Source organism: Protopterus annectens, chromosome 9.part0, assembly GCF_019279795.1.
Source record: "Protopterus annectens isolate FY-2018-M chromosome 9.part0, PAN1.0, whole genome shotgun sequence".
Taxonomy (NCBI): Eukaryota; Metazoa; Chordata; order Ceratodontiformes; family Protopteridae; genus Protopterus; species Protopterus annectens.
The window spans coordinates 1137147657-1137165548 of NC_056743.1; the positions used below are offsets into that span (position 1 = coordinate 1137147657).

Here is a 17892-nt window from a genome sequence, read left to right on the forward strand (position 1 = left end):
ATTTTCTCTAACATAATCTAGTTTAACTTTCTTTATTTTTTCAAAAACATTTTTATTTTGTTTTCATTATAAACATACGCAAATGAACATATAACAAATACAATAAAACAATAACAAAACTATTTACAATATTTACATTCATCCATAATAGGCAATCATTTTATCCATGAGAAGTTATCAGTATTTGTTCAAAAGGGTTTAATTTTCTCAATAGTCATACTCACTACTATTGCCACTTAAACGCCTGTAGAACACTATCTTTATAGACACTTACCCATCTCTTGCCGCTGTACACACTGTTTTTATTAATGCCACTTGTATTGCCTGTGTCTATTAATTCTTATGGGAATGTTATTCACCTGGGATGTACCTGAAAAATGGTCTTGGCTGATCAGTATACTATCCCAGTTAACAAACAAACAATAAATAAATTAGTTAAATTAAACTAATTAATACACCCTGAAACAAACTCTGGAGCATGGCCAGTGCAATTTTAGAGCAACACAGAAGAGGGCTACAACATTTTACATATGCATCTACCTGGCGCATCAGCTACTGCTGGCAGTAAGTAATGGGAGTGAAATCAGAATGTGAGAAATACTGAGTTAGGTGGGAAATCAAGTGTCCATGGAACGTTTTTCTTCAAATATGAAGGGAGATCAGCATGAATCATCTGTACAACGAGCTTCACAGCTGCTATAACATTAAGCATTGCAAGAAGCAAAGTCCAGCAACACAAAGTATGCTCCCTCTCAGAGATGCTACTCCAAGCACAGGCCAAAACAGTACATGGGGACAAAGGTTTGCTTATTATTTCTAATGCACTGGCCAAGTTGCTGCTTACTTATGCTTTGTTTGCAGGGCATGTGGGCTGGCATAATACCTTTTACTGCTACTACCTGGGCAGAATAGCCATTACACAAGAACACAATGATTTGACAAAGACATCAGGAACCTATAAAGTGTAGAACTGAAAACACAGACTACTTTGTACTAGAGCATATACAGTGTGTGTGTGTGTGTGTGTGTGTGTGTGTGTGTGTGTGTGTGTGTGTGTGTGACACATAAATGGTAGTAAACTGAGATTTTAGGAAATATGTACAATATTTACACAGGTATAAAAACATTCAGCCATTAAGCCAGTACAAACTGTTAAGTTCAATAACGTCCAACACGAGCCATCACAGGTTACAGGTTCAGGCTTATGCATCCCTGAAAATAAGCACATTTATGTTTACTGTGTCAAGTGTCCCTTAACTTGCTTCTGTTTTTTTTTAACTTATTTTTGAAGAGCTGCAAATTACCAAATAAATCATTTCTTTGGGTTAGTATGGAAAAGGATCTTTCATACTGCTAGTGAAAAGTGGGGGCCTAATACATTTGAAAGAAGATTTTTTTTACTATAGAAAGTAACTGCATTCTTGTACTAACACATTACTTCCCACCATTAGTGGAGTAACTTGAAGGTTAGGATATTGAACAGATACATGACCAGTCTATAACGGAAAGCCATTTGCACATTGAATGGAGATGAAGTGACGTCCATTTACATTGTTTAGGTGAATAAATCTGAAAATCCTGATCTCAGTGGTTTTGCAGTACTAAGGTCACATATACCCAAGTCTAGAGATTAACAAACTGATGGCAACTGCCCAATGAGCGTCTATGGTAAGGAGATTTGAAATACTGTAACGTCACTTTAAGCTGTTGCAGAACTTTGATAGTGGTCATGATTGTGAAAGGTAAGAAAGTGTTGTCCACATGAATTCACAGACTTTCTTGTCTGTAGAAAATGACAGCAGTTTCATAATGGTCAATAAAACATGGGGGAGGAATCTTTGCTAGTTTTCTGTCTGTGTCAGACATCATATCTACAGGATTTGCTAGTGTTGAAAGCTAGTTTGTAACCGTAAAGCTAGTTCCACATTAAGGAGAACTTTTACCATAGCACAGTAGCTATCTGTTATGCGACTACTGAACTGTGCTACTTATGTTGTCATTTGCATGCATGGCAAGTTATGCCGAACTGTAAACTGTGCTACTGATGTTAACATTTGCATACATGGCAAGTTATGCCAAACTGTAAACTGTGCTACGGATGTTAACATTTGCATACATGGCAAGTTATGCCAAACTGTAAACTGTGCTACGGATGTTACCATTTGCATACATGGCAAGTTATGCCGAATTATAAACTGTGCTACTGATGTTATCTGCATCCATGGCAAGTTATGCCAAATTGTAAACTGTGCTACTGATGTTACCTACATCAATGGTACATCAATGGCAAGTTATGCCGAACTATAAACTGTGCTACTGATGTTATCATCTGCATACATGGCAAGTTATTACACTGAATTGTGCTACTGATGTTATTTGCATACAAGGCAAGTTATACTGAAATGTCAACTGTGCTACTGATGTTATCTCCATACATGACAATGTTAAGATGAGGAATGCCCCAAGGAAGACTGCTAATGTAAACAGAAAAGATTAATGGGGCTAACAAAGAACCCTGCAGAACTATCCTGGTGAGAAACTATGGCAGAGATGATGTTTTGGCTGAAAATAGCAAAAAGATCGATTTGACAAACAGATCATAAAACATGTGGTTACTTCTGGGAAGAAACTATGACAAGCATGTTTAACCACTGGTTGTGATTAACTGTTTCAGCTGATGTTTTCAGGCCCAGAAAGATGGCACCAGTTTGCATACCTTTTTTATATTGGTGAAACGGTGAAAGGTTAAGGAGGAGACAGCTGTTTGAGTATTGTATATTGAAAATAATCCCTACCATTTGTCAAATAACAGGTTATATTCTGTAAGTATTCTAACATCCACAAGAAGTATTTTAACATTTTTACTAAGGGGCCTAGATTTGCAATTGGAATGCCATCTGTAGCAGGACTACAATGTAGGACCTTTAAAAGGGGAATTATAAGAACATGATTAAAAGTCAGGGAAAATGATCCACTTGTAACAGGCAGACTTTATGTGGGCTAATGGTCTGGAGAGGAGACCAGCCCAGGGCTTAAGAATTTGGTGTGTACATACTGAAGGTGAGGGTTGTACCTGTACTCAGAAGCTTTGAGAGATTATGTGTTTTTTATGGGATGCTACTTAGAAATAGAAAGGGAGATAATCATGTTATGCAGTATTGCAGATGTGGGTAGTAGTAAAAAGACAGAAAATGGAGTGAGGACTTTTTGAGGCTGAAAAGATTAATATACGACTTGAATAATACAATGTTACAGTTGGGTTGTACTGTGTTTTTTTTGGGACAATGTATGAAACTAATGCATTTAATCACGCTTCAAAATTTCTGACATTGGCAAAACACTGTACCTGAAAGCTCTCTATACTACTAAGCTTTTGCTACAGTATATATGATTCTGGCAGTGTGCTTCAATTCCAGATAGTACTGAAATTTTATACCATTAACGGAGTCCTCCCCCCTATGATCTTCCCAGGTTTTGCTTCTGCTCTGAAGTAGAGACTGCATGTTGTCAGAGATCCCTGCTGCATCAGAGGAGGACTTAAATATATAAAGTGTTGACTGCTGATCTACCTGGACTTATTTCAGGCATAGCCCAGTGTGAAATAACTTTTCTTGAAATGAAGGCAGTAAGTTACAGAATGTGGCTAAAGCAGACACGGGATTAGTGTAGTTATACAATTCAATCCAATCAATCCAAATCAGTAAGTTGTAATTCCGTTACAAGCAGAATGTAAAATTTACTTGGAAGTGAGGGGAAACGTTTCAAACTAGGAGAATATTTTGAGAGTTTTAAAGAATCGACAGGATAAAATATTGCAGTGGTCACTCACGAATCATTGCAATGGGGGTTGGAATGGAAAGAGAGATCCAGAAGAGGAAAAGTATAGGCAAAGGCTTAAGAAACTTGCACACTTACCTCAGTGTCAGCAAGTCGGAACTAAAATTTGTTGCTACGGTAAGAGATCCAGTAAAGATTTCTCCAGGCCGAAATGTCTTGTGAGGGAGGCGAGCCAGAATGCTACGGTCTAGCCTAAGCTCCTCAACTGGTAATGCCTCAGTCAGTTTCATCACAACTGCTCCAATGTAAATCATCTTCGCCCCCGGGGACTCAGACTCATGCCACCTCCAGCCAGAGTCAGATTTCTTCCAGTCTTTATTTTGATTACAGTTGCCATGCAAGTCTGGTGGGTCCAATGTATAATAAAGTTTGATAGTGTTACTCTGGTGCTCTGCTGCGGCATCCGGTGCTCCAAACCAACTCAAAGGGATTAACACTTCAGCCAGACATGCCCTGAGGTCACTCTGCAAAACAAAACAGAAAAGAACAGAATACAATTTTGAATACAGAACATCTCATGCTTAAATATCCCAAAATAAATTACTTCATGAAAGCACCACTCCATTTTTCTGTTTTGTTTCCTTCTAGTATGCATTATTTTACTAGATACAGAACTCATTTAGTCCTTCTACATTTTGAAGGTTATATTAACTACCTCTTCCTCATATCCCAAAACATTCAAATTGTTAATTCTTCAAGGCTACAGTCATTATTTATTTGCTCAGTTTGAATGGTTGACTGAATGTCACAAGTGTTCTCTTCCATGAGATGCCACGAATTAAAAAGAATGTATATTATTACTACAGAATGTATACTGTGACAGTATTTATAATCATCTATTTGGTAGTTCTACAATATTATTTCAAGACAGTGTGATTAAAATTATTACGACGTGCTCTACAGAAGAAACTAGTCTGCGGTAAGGCAGCCCATCTCCAAAGACAGGAAACAGTACCAAGATGAGTTATCCAGGAAAACAGATATCAATATGTGCTCAGCTTGCAGAATTCCACATTTTTTTCCTCTTTTCCTGGCAACTGTAACTGCTGAGGCAGAAATGCATTTCTGTAATGGAGAATTCTATGAGTTAAGCATAAAAAAACTATTAAAGAGACAAGTGTCAGAAGGACGGTTCACTGTACTCTTAGAAGCAATTAGACTGCAACTAATAAAGACTTCCAATGTAGCAACATCTATTCTGGGAAAAAAAAAACTCTAACAGATTCACAGTACTGTAATACAGAGCTGCTGGGATAGGTGGAGGCACTATGTAGCTTCCTGTATAGTGACACATTATAAAAGACATACCTGAATTCTGCAGCTATTCCTCACTTCCTTAGTCTCACAAACTGCATGCAGATGAACACAAGGTAATGAACCATCAGTGCTATGTCCCAAACCAGTTAAGTGGAATAGAACACGAATCCATGGCCTAGCCGGAGAGACCGTTTCCTCCACAATAAATATCTGTACGTGTCTGGTAAAAATCTCGTCATCTGGTGAGATCAGTGCTCGGCCTGGGGTCACAAGATCTGCTGGCAAATCCTACAGAAACAAATATTGTAAAACAAAAGAAAAACATTAGACTTTCCTAAACTATTTTGTTTACTCAGTCATTTTTAGGCAAGATCTTCCAAATGAGCCCTGGTAGCTCCTGGCTCTACTGACATTTTCTTCGACATATTAAGACTTCTGTCTTCAAAGCATCATTCCCCCACTTGACCTACTACCAAGCTGAATCTTTCCATAGTTTTCCATTTCTGTTCTACTCTCTCATTACACTGAATAATGCCTGTCACCTCTCTCCATAGCTAAGGTCATTTCCTCCCATGAGTTGCTAAAACTGAATATTTGCAGTATGGCTGTTAATATTCTTTGATCTGTCACAGTCTTATTGCAGCTCCATTCAAACCCATTTTATCCAGAATAATTTTTCAAAGGCCAAGTTTACCCCAAACACAACATTTCTTTGTCCCAGAGTGTATTTTCCTCCCATTATTGTCTTTGTATGGACATCTAAATAAACCATGACTTACATGTTTTATCTCTTCAGCATTATTTCTATGCTATTTAACTTCCTTAGAACAAACTGTTGGGTTTGAATGAAATCTCAAGACACTTGTTTAGTAATTTGTATTCCAGGCTCTTACATCTTATTTATAATCATATTTAAGAATTTTGTTACAGTAAATCCCTGTAGAGCTTGATATTTACATTCCTTGTTTCTACACAGAGGTAATAAACCTACTGATTCTTTAGGGGTTCATAGCTTTTCTGCTGCGTATTACAAGACATAGTTGACAGAACACGAGACTGGATTTTCAGGAAACCTGATTCCGCTGACTAATGTGACAATGGATGCAAAGGAGGAAACAGTGGAGCTAATTAACAGCTTTCACAAAATATAAGCAAATCTTTGAAAGGAAATAAAGAGCTCCAGCAGTCTATGTACATAAAAATAAAACAATACAAACATGTGAGAGTTACTGTAAAACAGAACTATGACCAAAAATTGAGCAGTGATTCTGAGTACTTCTACAAATGAACAGAAATCGGTATAATCTCACCTTTTTTTTTTTTTTTTTTTTTTTGGGGGGGGGGGGGTAGTGCATTGTGGGAAAGAGAAGTTTTAGCCAAAGAACTACTTTAGCATCTCCAACCCCCATTTTGGGGCAGCTCAAATAAAACTAAACTAAACAGCTACTTATATATTTGGGCAAAGTGAATACATTTGAAGGTTCAGGCAATACTGGTCCCTTAAGATTTCTTTTAGGACTTCTTACTTGCATTAATCTAATGACATCAAACTTAACCTACAGATGCTTTATTCAGTTTATACACTGCCTCTTCTTTTCACAAATATCAGGCAAAATATCCATTTCCATATTTCAGTCATTTCATGTCACTTCCTGCTTTTAGTTGGTGACCCTTCATTGCATACAGCTATCCATCCTACTTTAATCTTAGCTCATTAAATTAAGCAAAAAACAGTTCAATTTGTTACAGATTTCCACTAAACAGGAAGCACCTCCTGAGTAAGCAAGCAATACTTCTCTCTCATTCCACACAGGGAATTATTCAATTTATGATACACATGAAAGTACATTTACAAACTGAAATGAATAAAATACACTTCTTATGGTCGACTACTGGGGATGCAATGCAAGAAGGGTGCAGTAACCGTAGCAGACAGAAGAAGGCTGGAATACTTTGTCACGCCCTCTGTATTAAGACTGGGTTGTTACTAGAGAGTCTACTGGAAGCAATACTTAACTGTCTTAATGCAAACTGAGGCCTGCGTGAATAAATCAAGATAAAATGAGTGCATGAGGTGTTGTATAAGGACAAGCTACACCTGTGAACTAAACTCAGCTGGAGATAGAGGTTACACATGAAAATAAATTCGTAAGTGTAACAGTGATGGCTTTTAATAGCTGTTATTTGAAATTGCCCATGTTTAGTCTATGGTCATGAGGAAGTGTTTCTAGTTCTGAAAAGGCTACAAGCATATAAACTGAAAAAAGAGCGAACAAAATTAGCAAAACATTTATACAGCAATGCAAACAATTACCCAGTACCACTGTTTCTAATACATTTTTTTGATTACATGCACCTATTCAAACAACATTAAACAAAGGCACTAATGTACACAAAATGTGTATTTAATTGCACTACAGAATAAGCACTACACAGCTACCTTCAAAATTTTCAGGCACTACAAACTGATCTTGCAGAGCCTCAAGGACTTAGTCATATTCTACAGCTGACCCATTTACACGTTTGTCTAAGAATACAAGTGTAAATTTGTAAAAGCTTTGAACAATTACTGTGATTAGTAGATTGTGACCATGTTATAATTTACTGTGTGATACACTGCTATAATTTACTGAGGAAAAATGGAGAACAGGATGTAAAATGAGGAAATAATGAAGGAAGCTGCTTAGAGTACAGCTGAATGCAAGGATTCAGACTTGTTGTATCGCAACAATGCAAAGTGCACATGAAATCATGGTCTACTAGGTGCGGGACCAGGTACAAGACTTACTCTGAAAGAGTTATGATAACTTTTAGATACGTTACTGATGTGAAAGAACTGAATGGAGAAGTGGTAAAAATGCCACACTTCTTAGAAATCAGTGAGATCACCACATTGCAATACAGCAGCATAGTTGTGAAATGTGAGATAAACTTGTAAATACTTATGAAACACTTCAGTTAACTGAGCTACAATGAATGGCCTTAAAGGAGTAACAGCAATGACAAAATGTACAGGTGTAGTGAATACCAGAAGAAGTACTGCAAGATTTTCAGAAGTGCTATTGGAAAACCAAGAATAATATTGACACAGCTTGAGACTTGGTGCAAGAAAAAGTGTGTATTTTAGCCACTTTGGAAATCTTTAAGAAGCAAATGTTAGAAGGATGAAGTGTTCGTTTTTATTATGATTTTTTTTTATTTTGTTACATACTTAATCTATACATGTTATCAAGGAGCGAGCCCTTTCTTATTTGCAATGGTGATGGACAGGTTAACAGACGAGATCAGACAGGAATCCCCGTGGACTATGATGTTTGCAGATGACATTGTGATCTGTAGTGAGAGTAGGGAACAGGTGGAGGAGACCCTGGAGAGGTGGAGATATGCTCTAGAGAGAAGAGGAATGAAGGTCAGCACGACTAAGACATAATATATGTGTGTGAATGAAAGGGAGGACAGAGGAATGGTGAGGATGCAGGGAGTAGAGGTGGTGAAGGCGGATGAGTTTAAATACTTGGGATCAACAGTTCAGAATAATGGTGAGTGTGGAAGAGAGGTGAAGAAGAGAGTACAGGCAGGGTGGAGTGGGTGGAGAAGAGTGTCAGGAGTGATTTGTGACAGACGAGTACCAATAAGCGTGAAAGGGAAGGTCTACAAGAGGGTAGTGAGACCAGCTATGTTATATGGGTTGGAGACAATGGCATTGATAAAAAGGCAGGAGTCAGAGCTGGACGTGGCAGAGTTAAAGATGTTAAGATTTGCACTGGGTGTGATGAGGGTGGACAGGATTAAGAATAAGTATATTAGAGGGTCAGCCCAGGTTGGAAGATTTGGTGACAAAGCCAGAGAGGCAAGATTACGTTGGTTTGGACATGTGCTGAGGAGGGATGCAGAGTATATTGGGAAAAAGATGCTAAGGATGAAGCTGCCAGGTAACAGGAAAGAGGAAGGCCTAAGATAAGGTTTATGTATGTGGTGAGAGAGGACATGCAGCTATTTGGTGTGACAGAGCAAGATGCAGAGGACAGGAGGAAATGGAAACCGTTATCTGCTGTGGTGACCCCTAACGGGAGCAGCCAGAAGAAGAAGAATCAAGGAATGTTATTGCAAGAAGCTCAGTTACAAAAGGATGCTTATATGTTTAAGACATGCTGAGAGTGGAAGATGCATGCTGAATGCAGAGATTTTCATTGTTATCAGTCATACTAAATATGTTCTACTGGTGTAAGGCTTTTGTGCATAATGAACAGGGGTGTGCAAAGTAGTCTTGCAAGTTTTATTATTTTAGTTACCTTACTTTTGTAGCACACTAGCTACCATGCAGATTTTTTGTATAAAACAGTGTTAAATAACAGGGTTCTCTCTTGACTGTTATGGAAAAGATTTAATTTATTTATTTATTTTATAAAATGTGGAGTAATCCAGTAATGATCTTATAAGAGTACAAAAGATACTGGACAGTCAATGTATGGGATCTTAACAAGAAAGGGTGGAAAGTGATACTTTGTGTGGCTCCCTTCCATAAGTGAGTGAATTGTGCATTTTTAACATAGTGATTTATTTTTTTGATATGTGCAGTACTCAAGTCAGCATTTACAATTCCTTTTGAAAATGTACTTGGAGCACTGATTCTATAATTAATGTGGTGAGGTTTCTCGGGTGGTTGTTATCAGTCTATGGTTATCAAAAAGGGGCTTAAATGGTTACCCTGATAATGGAATTCAACCATTATGGGATTAGAACGGTATTTAAGTTGCAAACAGTTTCAAACTATATACCTATGAGTAAGCAAGATAGTTACAGTGAGTTAAGGAAGAGGAGTTCTCTAGAAGGGTTATACACAGGAGTTTTACTTGAATAAACCTTACAGGACAAAGGAAGAGCATTTTAAACTAATGTGTATTGACAAGTTGCTGTGCAGCATGTTACTAAATTATTGATAAATTCTGTACTGATTACTTACTTTATTTTTTTTTATTTACTTTACTGACAAAGAATAAGGAACTTTGGAAAAGCAACACAGGCTTAAAAATATACAGCTTTTAGGTCTGACTGAACGGATATCTTTTGGTTGTTAAATCCGAATTTGAGACATACATAATTCAGAACCAGGTACCTCTGTAGGCAGATTACAGGAGTTGTACTACATGGTAAGGTGTGACTGGGATGAGAACCCGGCACAGCAGCTGTCATAAAGGTTACAGTTCAGACAAAAGAGATGCCTGTAAGCTTAGGTTTGGAGGTTTAGTGATTATATAACATGGTGAAGCTTATATTAAAATTAAGCTCATTAGTGTAAGTTGACCCAATGGATCTGCGGTGGTGGTGCTGCGGTAGCGTTGTCACCTCACAGTAAGACGCTGTCTGGTTCGATTCTCAGCTAGAGTGTCTTCTGCGTGGAGACATGCATGAATGGGCATACCTTCGTTGAAGGTTGTGCATCAGGGCTGGCAATTCGGCACGTAAAAATCAACTGCCAATCATTAGCAGACCGGAGTTCTGCTGTGGCGACCCTTAACCAGGAAAAGCCGAAAGACACATACATAGTGTAAGTTGACCCAATCTGTGGTGGTGGTGCTGCGGTAGCGTTGTTGCCTCACAGTAAGACATTGTCCTGTTCGATTCTCAGCTAAAGCGTCTTCTGTGTGGAGACATGCGTGAATGGGCGCACCTTCGTTGAAGGTTGTGCGTCAGGGCTGGCAACTCAGTACGTAAAAATCTACTGCCAATCATTAGCGGACCAGAGTTCCACTGTGGTGACCCCTAACAGGGAAAAGCCGAAAGATACAAGTAGTGTAAGTTGACCCAACTTTTGGTGTTTGATGCTCATTACTAATTTGTACAACCTTCTGTAGTAGGATTTACATGGTTGCTATGATACTAGATGTAAACTTCATAAAAATGAAGAAGATGGATTTATATGCAATACGTTTTTTACTGTTTGAATTTTATTTTGACAAAAATTGAATGAGTGGGTAATTGGCGATAGGATAAAGATATAACATGCAAGGATTTTTGGTTAAAAGTGTTTTCATAGATATTTTTATACCCCAAGCAGATACTAAAAAAAACATTTTTCCACAGGTAGTGGTGAGGCAGTGACCCCACAGACCTTTCTAATTACCATCCTATTGCTATTCTTTCCCTTGTCTCCAATATTCTTGAAAAATGTATACACATTCAACTTCTTGACTTTCTCACCAACAAATCAAACTATCAACTACACAACATGGCTTTAGACAGGTCACAGCATGATGGCCACCTTAATCTCTTTCATGGACATAGTCAACAAAGCTAGACACTCTGGCAAATCTCTCTCTTCCCTATTTTTGGACCTTTCAAAAGCTTTTGATACAGTTTTTCATCCACATCTTCTAAACTAACTCTCTCAAACTGGACTCTTCTCCTCTTCACTTAATTGATTCACAACTTATCTATCAAAAAGATAACAAGCAGTTAGATGGAATTCCTCCTCCTCTTATCTCTCCAACTGTACTGGCATGCCCCAGGGGTCTATATTAGGGCCCCTCCTATTTAGCATCTTTATAATAATTTACACTAGCCACTAACTCATGGCTCTCTTATTCAATACACAGATTCAACTATCATTTGCTCATCTGACTCCATTCCCAAACTCCAACATATTACTCAACTCGTCTTCGCCTCCATAGAAAACTGGCTTGGTAAAAATCACCTGTTACTCAACCCAAAGAAAACCAAGATAATTGTTTTTACCCCCAAGAAAAAAAGCCCTCTTAAACAAAGACCAATTTACTATACTCTCTCAGAAAAAAACACCAGTCTAGTCTCCCACACTAAATTACTACGATAATAGACGAACACCTAAAATTTGACCTACATGTTCAGCACATTAACAAAACTCACCAAAAACTTGGCATTCTATATAAGCACAAACACCTTCTTAGCCCTTCTAGTAAAAAAAACTCACACCATCTCATATCTGTTACCCTCTCGAACCTGTGGTGTTCCATTACTCACCAATTTACTATCTACCCTAATATCAAAACTTGAAATTTGTTACAACAAAATCACTAGGTTCGCTACTAATGCCTCTTATTCCACCCCCCACTGTATAGCCTTACACTCTCTTAAATGGCTTGAACTACCACACTCATCATGCAATTGACAACAGCACACAAAACAGTACACAAACCTTCAGAATATCCCACCCTCTCCTCACTATTCAACAACTACCTACCCAAAAGGTCTCTTGGATCTGAAAATCAACATCTTCTACAGATACACAAACTAAAACTTACCCGCAGGACAACTTCTACACTCTTAATTGGCAGCCAGGCCCTGGAATGCTCTTCTTGTAACAGTAGATCCAACCAAAACCTTGCACCTTTTAAAATTTCCTTACATATCTACTTCTCTTCTATGTGGATCTGTAACTGCACCATACTTCCTACTTTTAAGTACTGACCACTTCTGCTTGCAAAGTTCTTTTCACATCTTTATACTCACTACTCAGTTGTTTCTATTTTTCTTCTATAGCTTCATCACTATTCCACAGTGTAATTTTAGCTTGCATTAATTGCAATTTCCTTGTTCGTTCTACCTCTACTTATTTTTATTTATTTATTTTACATTTGTTGACCGGGATAGTCCGACTGGATACATGTCCATTTTCAGCAGAGGCCCGGGGAGAAAAGCTCCACACACAAATTTTGAAATATACAGTACATTGTGACAAACAGTGAAAGGAGTACAGAAGACAAAAGACATGAGAATAAGTAACAGTAGTTTCACATATTTACACTATATATGGTAGGTCATAAGAATAGTACATTCCTTCTTCAAGTCATTTAGCCTACACTATCCAATTGAGTTAGAGTCTTTGGGACACGGTTGAGTTGAAGTCTTAGGGACAGTGAGAAGATGCTAGTCAGGTTTAACACAAGGACAGAGCCAGTGTGATTTAAAATGTTTTCTGAGATTTTCTTTGAATAGCGTTAGTGAACAATTAAGAGTGAGGTCGGGTGGTAGTGGATTCCAGATTTTGCCAGTCAAGTTGGCAAATAAGGCTTCACCAGCTGAGTTATTTGATTTGATTGCTTGGATAAGTAGTCTATTGGATGAGCGGAGTTTGCTATGATTACTATATGGGGTGACAATGTTTTTGAGGGATGGAATATTATCTGGGTGGTGTAGGGCTTTATAGGCTAATGTGAGCTGAGTAAATCGAAGAAGGGAAGGAAGTTCAAGCCACCCTAGGAGATTTAGATTGTGGCAGTGGTGTGTCCTATAGGAAGAGCCCGTGGCAAATCTAGCTATGTGGTTGTAGCAATGGGATAATTTGTTGATTTCAGTACTACGCAAGCCTGTGAATAGGGGGAGGCATAAAGGAGGGTGAAAATAAGATGACATTGTGCAACAGACGTTCTGGCAAGAGGAGTGAGGAAGGGTCTAAGCTTACAAAGTGATCCTAGTTTTTTGTTTATGGTTTTGATGGTTTGATTAATATGAGCATCATATGTAAGAGTAGTGTCTATTGTGACTCCCAGGAGTTTGGTTTGGGCTTCAGGGTAGATAATGGTCCCATTGTTAGATGTAATGGTCATGGTTGGAGGGTTGGACCTACGAGTGGGTGCAAAGAGAAGCAGCTTAGTTTTTTTGGGTTTACTAGCAGACAGCAATTAGTGAGCCAATACTGAACAGTATTGAAGGTGCTCTGGGTTAAGGAAAGCAGTTCAGATTGTGAGGAGGCCGAGCAGATCAACGTGGAGTCATCTGCATACTGAATACATGTAGCCTTGGGAATAACAGTGTAGAGGTTATTAATAAACATGGAGAATAAAAGGGGTCCTAGTATTGAGCCCTGAGGGACTCCTAAGGAGATGGGTAGACAGGATGATAGCTTTTCTTGCCATAGGACTGCCTGTTGGCATCCAGATAGGACTGAAACCATAGTAGAGAGTGGGAGTCAAGGGAGAAGCTAGTTAGGGTCTGTAGGAGTAACTGATGGTTGACCATGTCAAATGCCTTAGATAGATCAAGAAACAGAGTAGATTACTATTATGGTTATGGTTGACTACATTGGTGAAGGAGAGAAGAGCTGAGGTGGTGCTGTGATAAGGCCTAAAGCCATGCTGAGATACAGCCAGTAGCTTGCCTTCTACAAGGTGGTTCATAAGTTGTTTCTGGTTACATTTTTCCATTATTTTAGCTAGTGGAGATAGAATAGCGATGGGTCTGTAATTAGATAGTTCTGTAGAGCTTCCAGCTTTATGTAATGGTATAACATGAGAAACTTTCCAAATTGATGGGACAGAGGCTTCGGATAATGTTCTATTTATTAGTATTGAAATTGGGTAGTCTATGATGTCAGCAGCCTTTTGCAAGTATTCTGCTGGGAGGAGGTCAGCGGCTACAGTGGTGGGCTTTCGTTTTTTGATAAGACAACGGATGAGTCAGGTAGGAACAGGTTGGAAACTAAAGGAGGTGGTGGTGGTGTTTGGTTTCTCATTGTCCAGGTAGGAAGTGGGAGGCACGAGGTGGCTGGCCAGGGTCTTGATGGTTTCTGTGAAGAAGCTATTGAAGGAATTCGCAGTGTTTTCTGGTGACTCCTTATTAGGGGTTAGAGGAGAGGGGGTAGGAGTATGTCCTGGGTGAAGTAGCTTATTTAATCCAGCCCAGAATTTTCGAGGATTGTTATGGGTTTTTTTGTTGTAAATGGTGGTAGTAGTTTTTCTTGTCCAGGATAATAGATTTTTTTGGTATTGCTTCTTAATTGCCTATAACTAAGATGGTGTTGAGGGTCTTTGGTGGCATGCCAGGTTTCCCAAGCTTTGTTTCTGAGTATGATTTTAGATTTAGAGTCTTTTGTCAGCCATGGCGCTGACTTTGTTTTGGTTCTGATGGTGTGGGTAGGGGCGTGGGAGTCAAGGATGGCAAGGAATCTGTTATTGAAGTATTCCACTGCATCGTCCAATGGGAGTACCTTTAGGGGCGACCATTTGCAAGCCTTAAGCTCGTTATGAAAGTTGGTGAGGTTAAAGTTTTTGCTAGATCTTATTGTTTTAAAGGAGGGTACTTGGGAGTTGTCTGTCTTGAGCTTAACTATATATGTGAGGCAGTGGTTGCTTATGTCATCATGTAGGGTCCCAGAGTTATATAACATGGGAAGACTGTTGACAAGTATCCAATCTGGGGTACTTTCTTTATTATTGTTTTTATTAAGTCTGGTGGGGGAAGTAATCACCTGAGAAAATCCATACAGGTTAATATGGTTGGTGGGTGCAGCAGAAGAACATGAGTTCCAGTCAATATTGAAGTCCCAAGAACAATTGTTTCTTGGGGGTAGTTAATAGATAACCATTGTAAGATGTCTTCTAGGGTGCTGGTATTTTTACCTGGGGGAATATAGACACAGACAATGTACCTGCATTTGTTTTTATTGATTTGGAGTTGGGTAAATAGGATTTCTGTGTTGCTATCTTGGGGTGGTTGTAGAACATCTGTGGTGACTTTTAGATTCAATTGGTATAGAACAGCACCTCCACCACCTTTCCTTTTAGTTCTGTCCTAAGTATCTGATAACCTGGATGTGTAATCTCATTATCTTTAGTTGCTGGTTTCAGCCAGGTTTCTGTGAGACAAAGTATATCTGGGGAGTAGACAGCTAAGAGGGCATGCAGGTCATGAATTTTATTATTTAGGCTTCTAATATTCAGATGACAGGCTAGAAATGAGTTGTGGGGCCTATTAGACAGAGGGAAGCTGGTAGGATTATTGGAGTGAGAGCTTGGTATACCTATGGGGGCAGGACCGGGGTTAGGGTGGATGTCACCAGACTTTGAGATTGTGATGCAGATAAACTGCAAGTTTTAGTATTTTGAGTAGAAGTTTATGGTAAGATTTTGTTTTTGGGGGCATATAAGCAGATCTGGTTAGGTAGACATATGTGGGGGTAGCAGAGTTGGTTAAGAGGGGTGTAGAGAAGTTTGTGTCTTTTCAGCTTTTCCTGGTTAGGGGTTGCCACAGCGGAACTCTGGTCCGCTAATGATTGGCAGTAGAGTTTTACGTGCTGGCTTGCCGGGCCTAACGCACAACCTTCAACGAAGGAAAGCCCATTCACGCATGTCGGCACACAGAAGAAGCTCTAACTGAGAATCGAACGGGCAATGTCTAACTGTGAGGCGACAACGTTACCGCAGCACCACCACCGCAGTAATCATGTTTATTCAGTAGTGGAAGGGAGGATGTGTGAAATTTTGGGTACTGAAAACCAAGGCTAGACTGGTTTTCGTACATTGTCAGGATATGTGGGACGACAACTAGGGATAGTACTAGAAGAATCGTGAGGATATTGCGAAGAGACATTATGTAGGTTAAAGTAATAAATAGTTTCTATTAATGTCTCAGTGTAGCAATCCTTGATGGATAATTACTAGAGATGGGTGGAGTAATTAAAGTTGGGCTTATGGCGATTATACAATTAAGTGGGGGAGTGGCTTTATGGCTATAAAGTTACGGATACTGGGGGCGGGTGGGATATGGGGGCAGGATGGGGCATGGAGAGAGCCCGAGCGCAGCGAGGGCGAGTGAAGCGGGGATAAACCGTATCTCAAGGTACCATTATCCAGGGTTTTGCAGTAGGTAACTTGTGACTCCCCTAAGAGAAGCAAGACTTAAATAATAGTTCTATTAGCTTTTAAGTATGATGTTAGATTAAATCACACCACTATCTTCAAATTATAGTTCTACTCACTTTTAACTGGGTTATTGGGACACAAAGGGTTGTTTCCAGTGCTTTGGACACAGGCAGCGTGGTTAACAGAGAAATAATCTTAGGCTATGGTTATTAACCTTGTATTTTATTTAAAGCTGGTGGGGGAGGGATGTACATCTTCCCAATCCGATCGCTAGCTTTAGGTAGTGCTCAGAACGTAGTTAGCCTTTCAGAGGGAGCATTGGGGAGGTAGGACCTGCAATGGAGAGAAGATGAACTGGATTTAACCACTAATGTACAGTAGCTAGATCTATACACGATTCATCCAGTTAATGACTGCTGCACACAAAGACTCTTACCCTTTAATTATACATTAGTTCTATAACCCAGCGCCTGAGCGTAGTACTTCTAAACAAATTAGAATAGTGAAATTCAAGTAATACGCAGCATGCATTAGTGATCTGACCACTTTGATTATCAAAGTTGCATTTACAGTCTAACCCCAGTAATCTACACCAACATTCATTTAGTTCATAGCTAGATTATTATGCTAGATAATATTCAAATAATGCACAGCTAGGTTGTTAGGCTAGAAGACATTTGTAGCATTGCAAGGGTAGTACAACATTCAACGCTAAATATATGCTAAAAAAGTCTGCTGTTATAACACATTATAGAGACAATTTAAGCCAAAGCAGTCGAGTTCAAGTAAATGCATTCAAATAATGCATCGCTAGATTGTTAGGCTAGAAAACATGAATTTGTAGCACACGAAGGTGATACACCTAGAAGACATTCATGTATAGCGTAGTCAGGTAGAGTATGCTAGCTAACATTCCAACGCTGAATATATGCTAAACATGTCTGCTGCTATCACCAATTGTATAGACAATTTAAGCCAAGGCAGTCGTTTTCAAATACACATACTTCACCGTATTCTTAGTAACTGATACACAATGTGAATTACATACCACGCTCGCAGATTGATCCATCTACTGGGCCCTGAAGCACTGGAAATTTAAAAATGGTGCCTAGATCAGGGAAATATATAACCTGATAGCAACTGTTAATTTCCAGACTCTAACTGCATCAAGAGAATTTCT

General features: G+C 39.0%; 1 protein-coding gene across 1 annotated transcript in view; it reads right to left on the reverse strand.

The window, feature by feature from the left end:
- TMEM132A (transmembrane protein 132A) overlaps positions 1 to 17892 on the reverse strand; it is a 520664-nt gene that overhangs the window by 343784 nt on the left and 158988 nt on the right. Inside the window, exons 3-4 of the mRNA XM_044082204.1 lie at positions 5146 to 5382; positions 3916 to 4301 (exon numbers count right to left, since the gene is read on the reverse strand). Of these exons, the coding sequence (XP_043938139.1) occupies positions 3916 to 4301; positions 5146 to 5382 (623 nt within the window). The remainder of the gene's footprint in view (positions 1 to 3915; positions 4302 to 5145; positions 5383 to 17892) is intronic.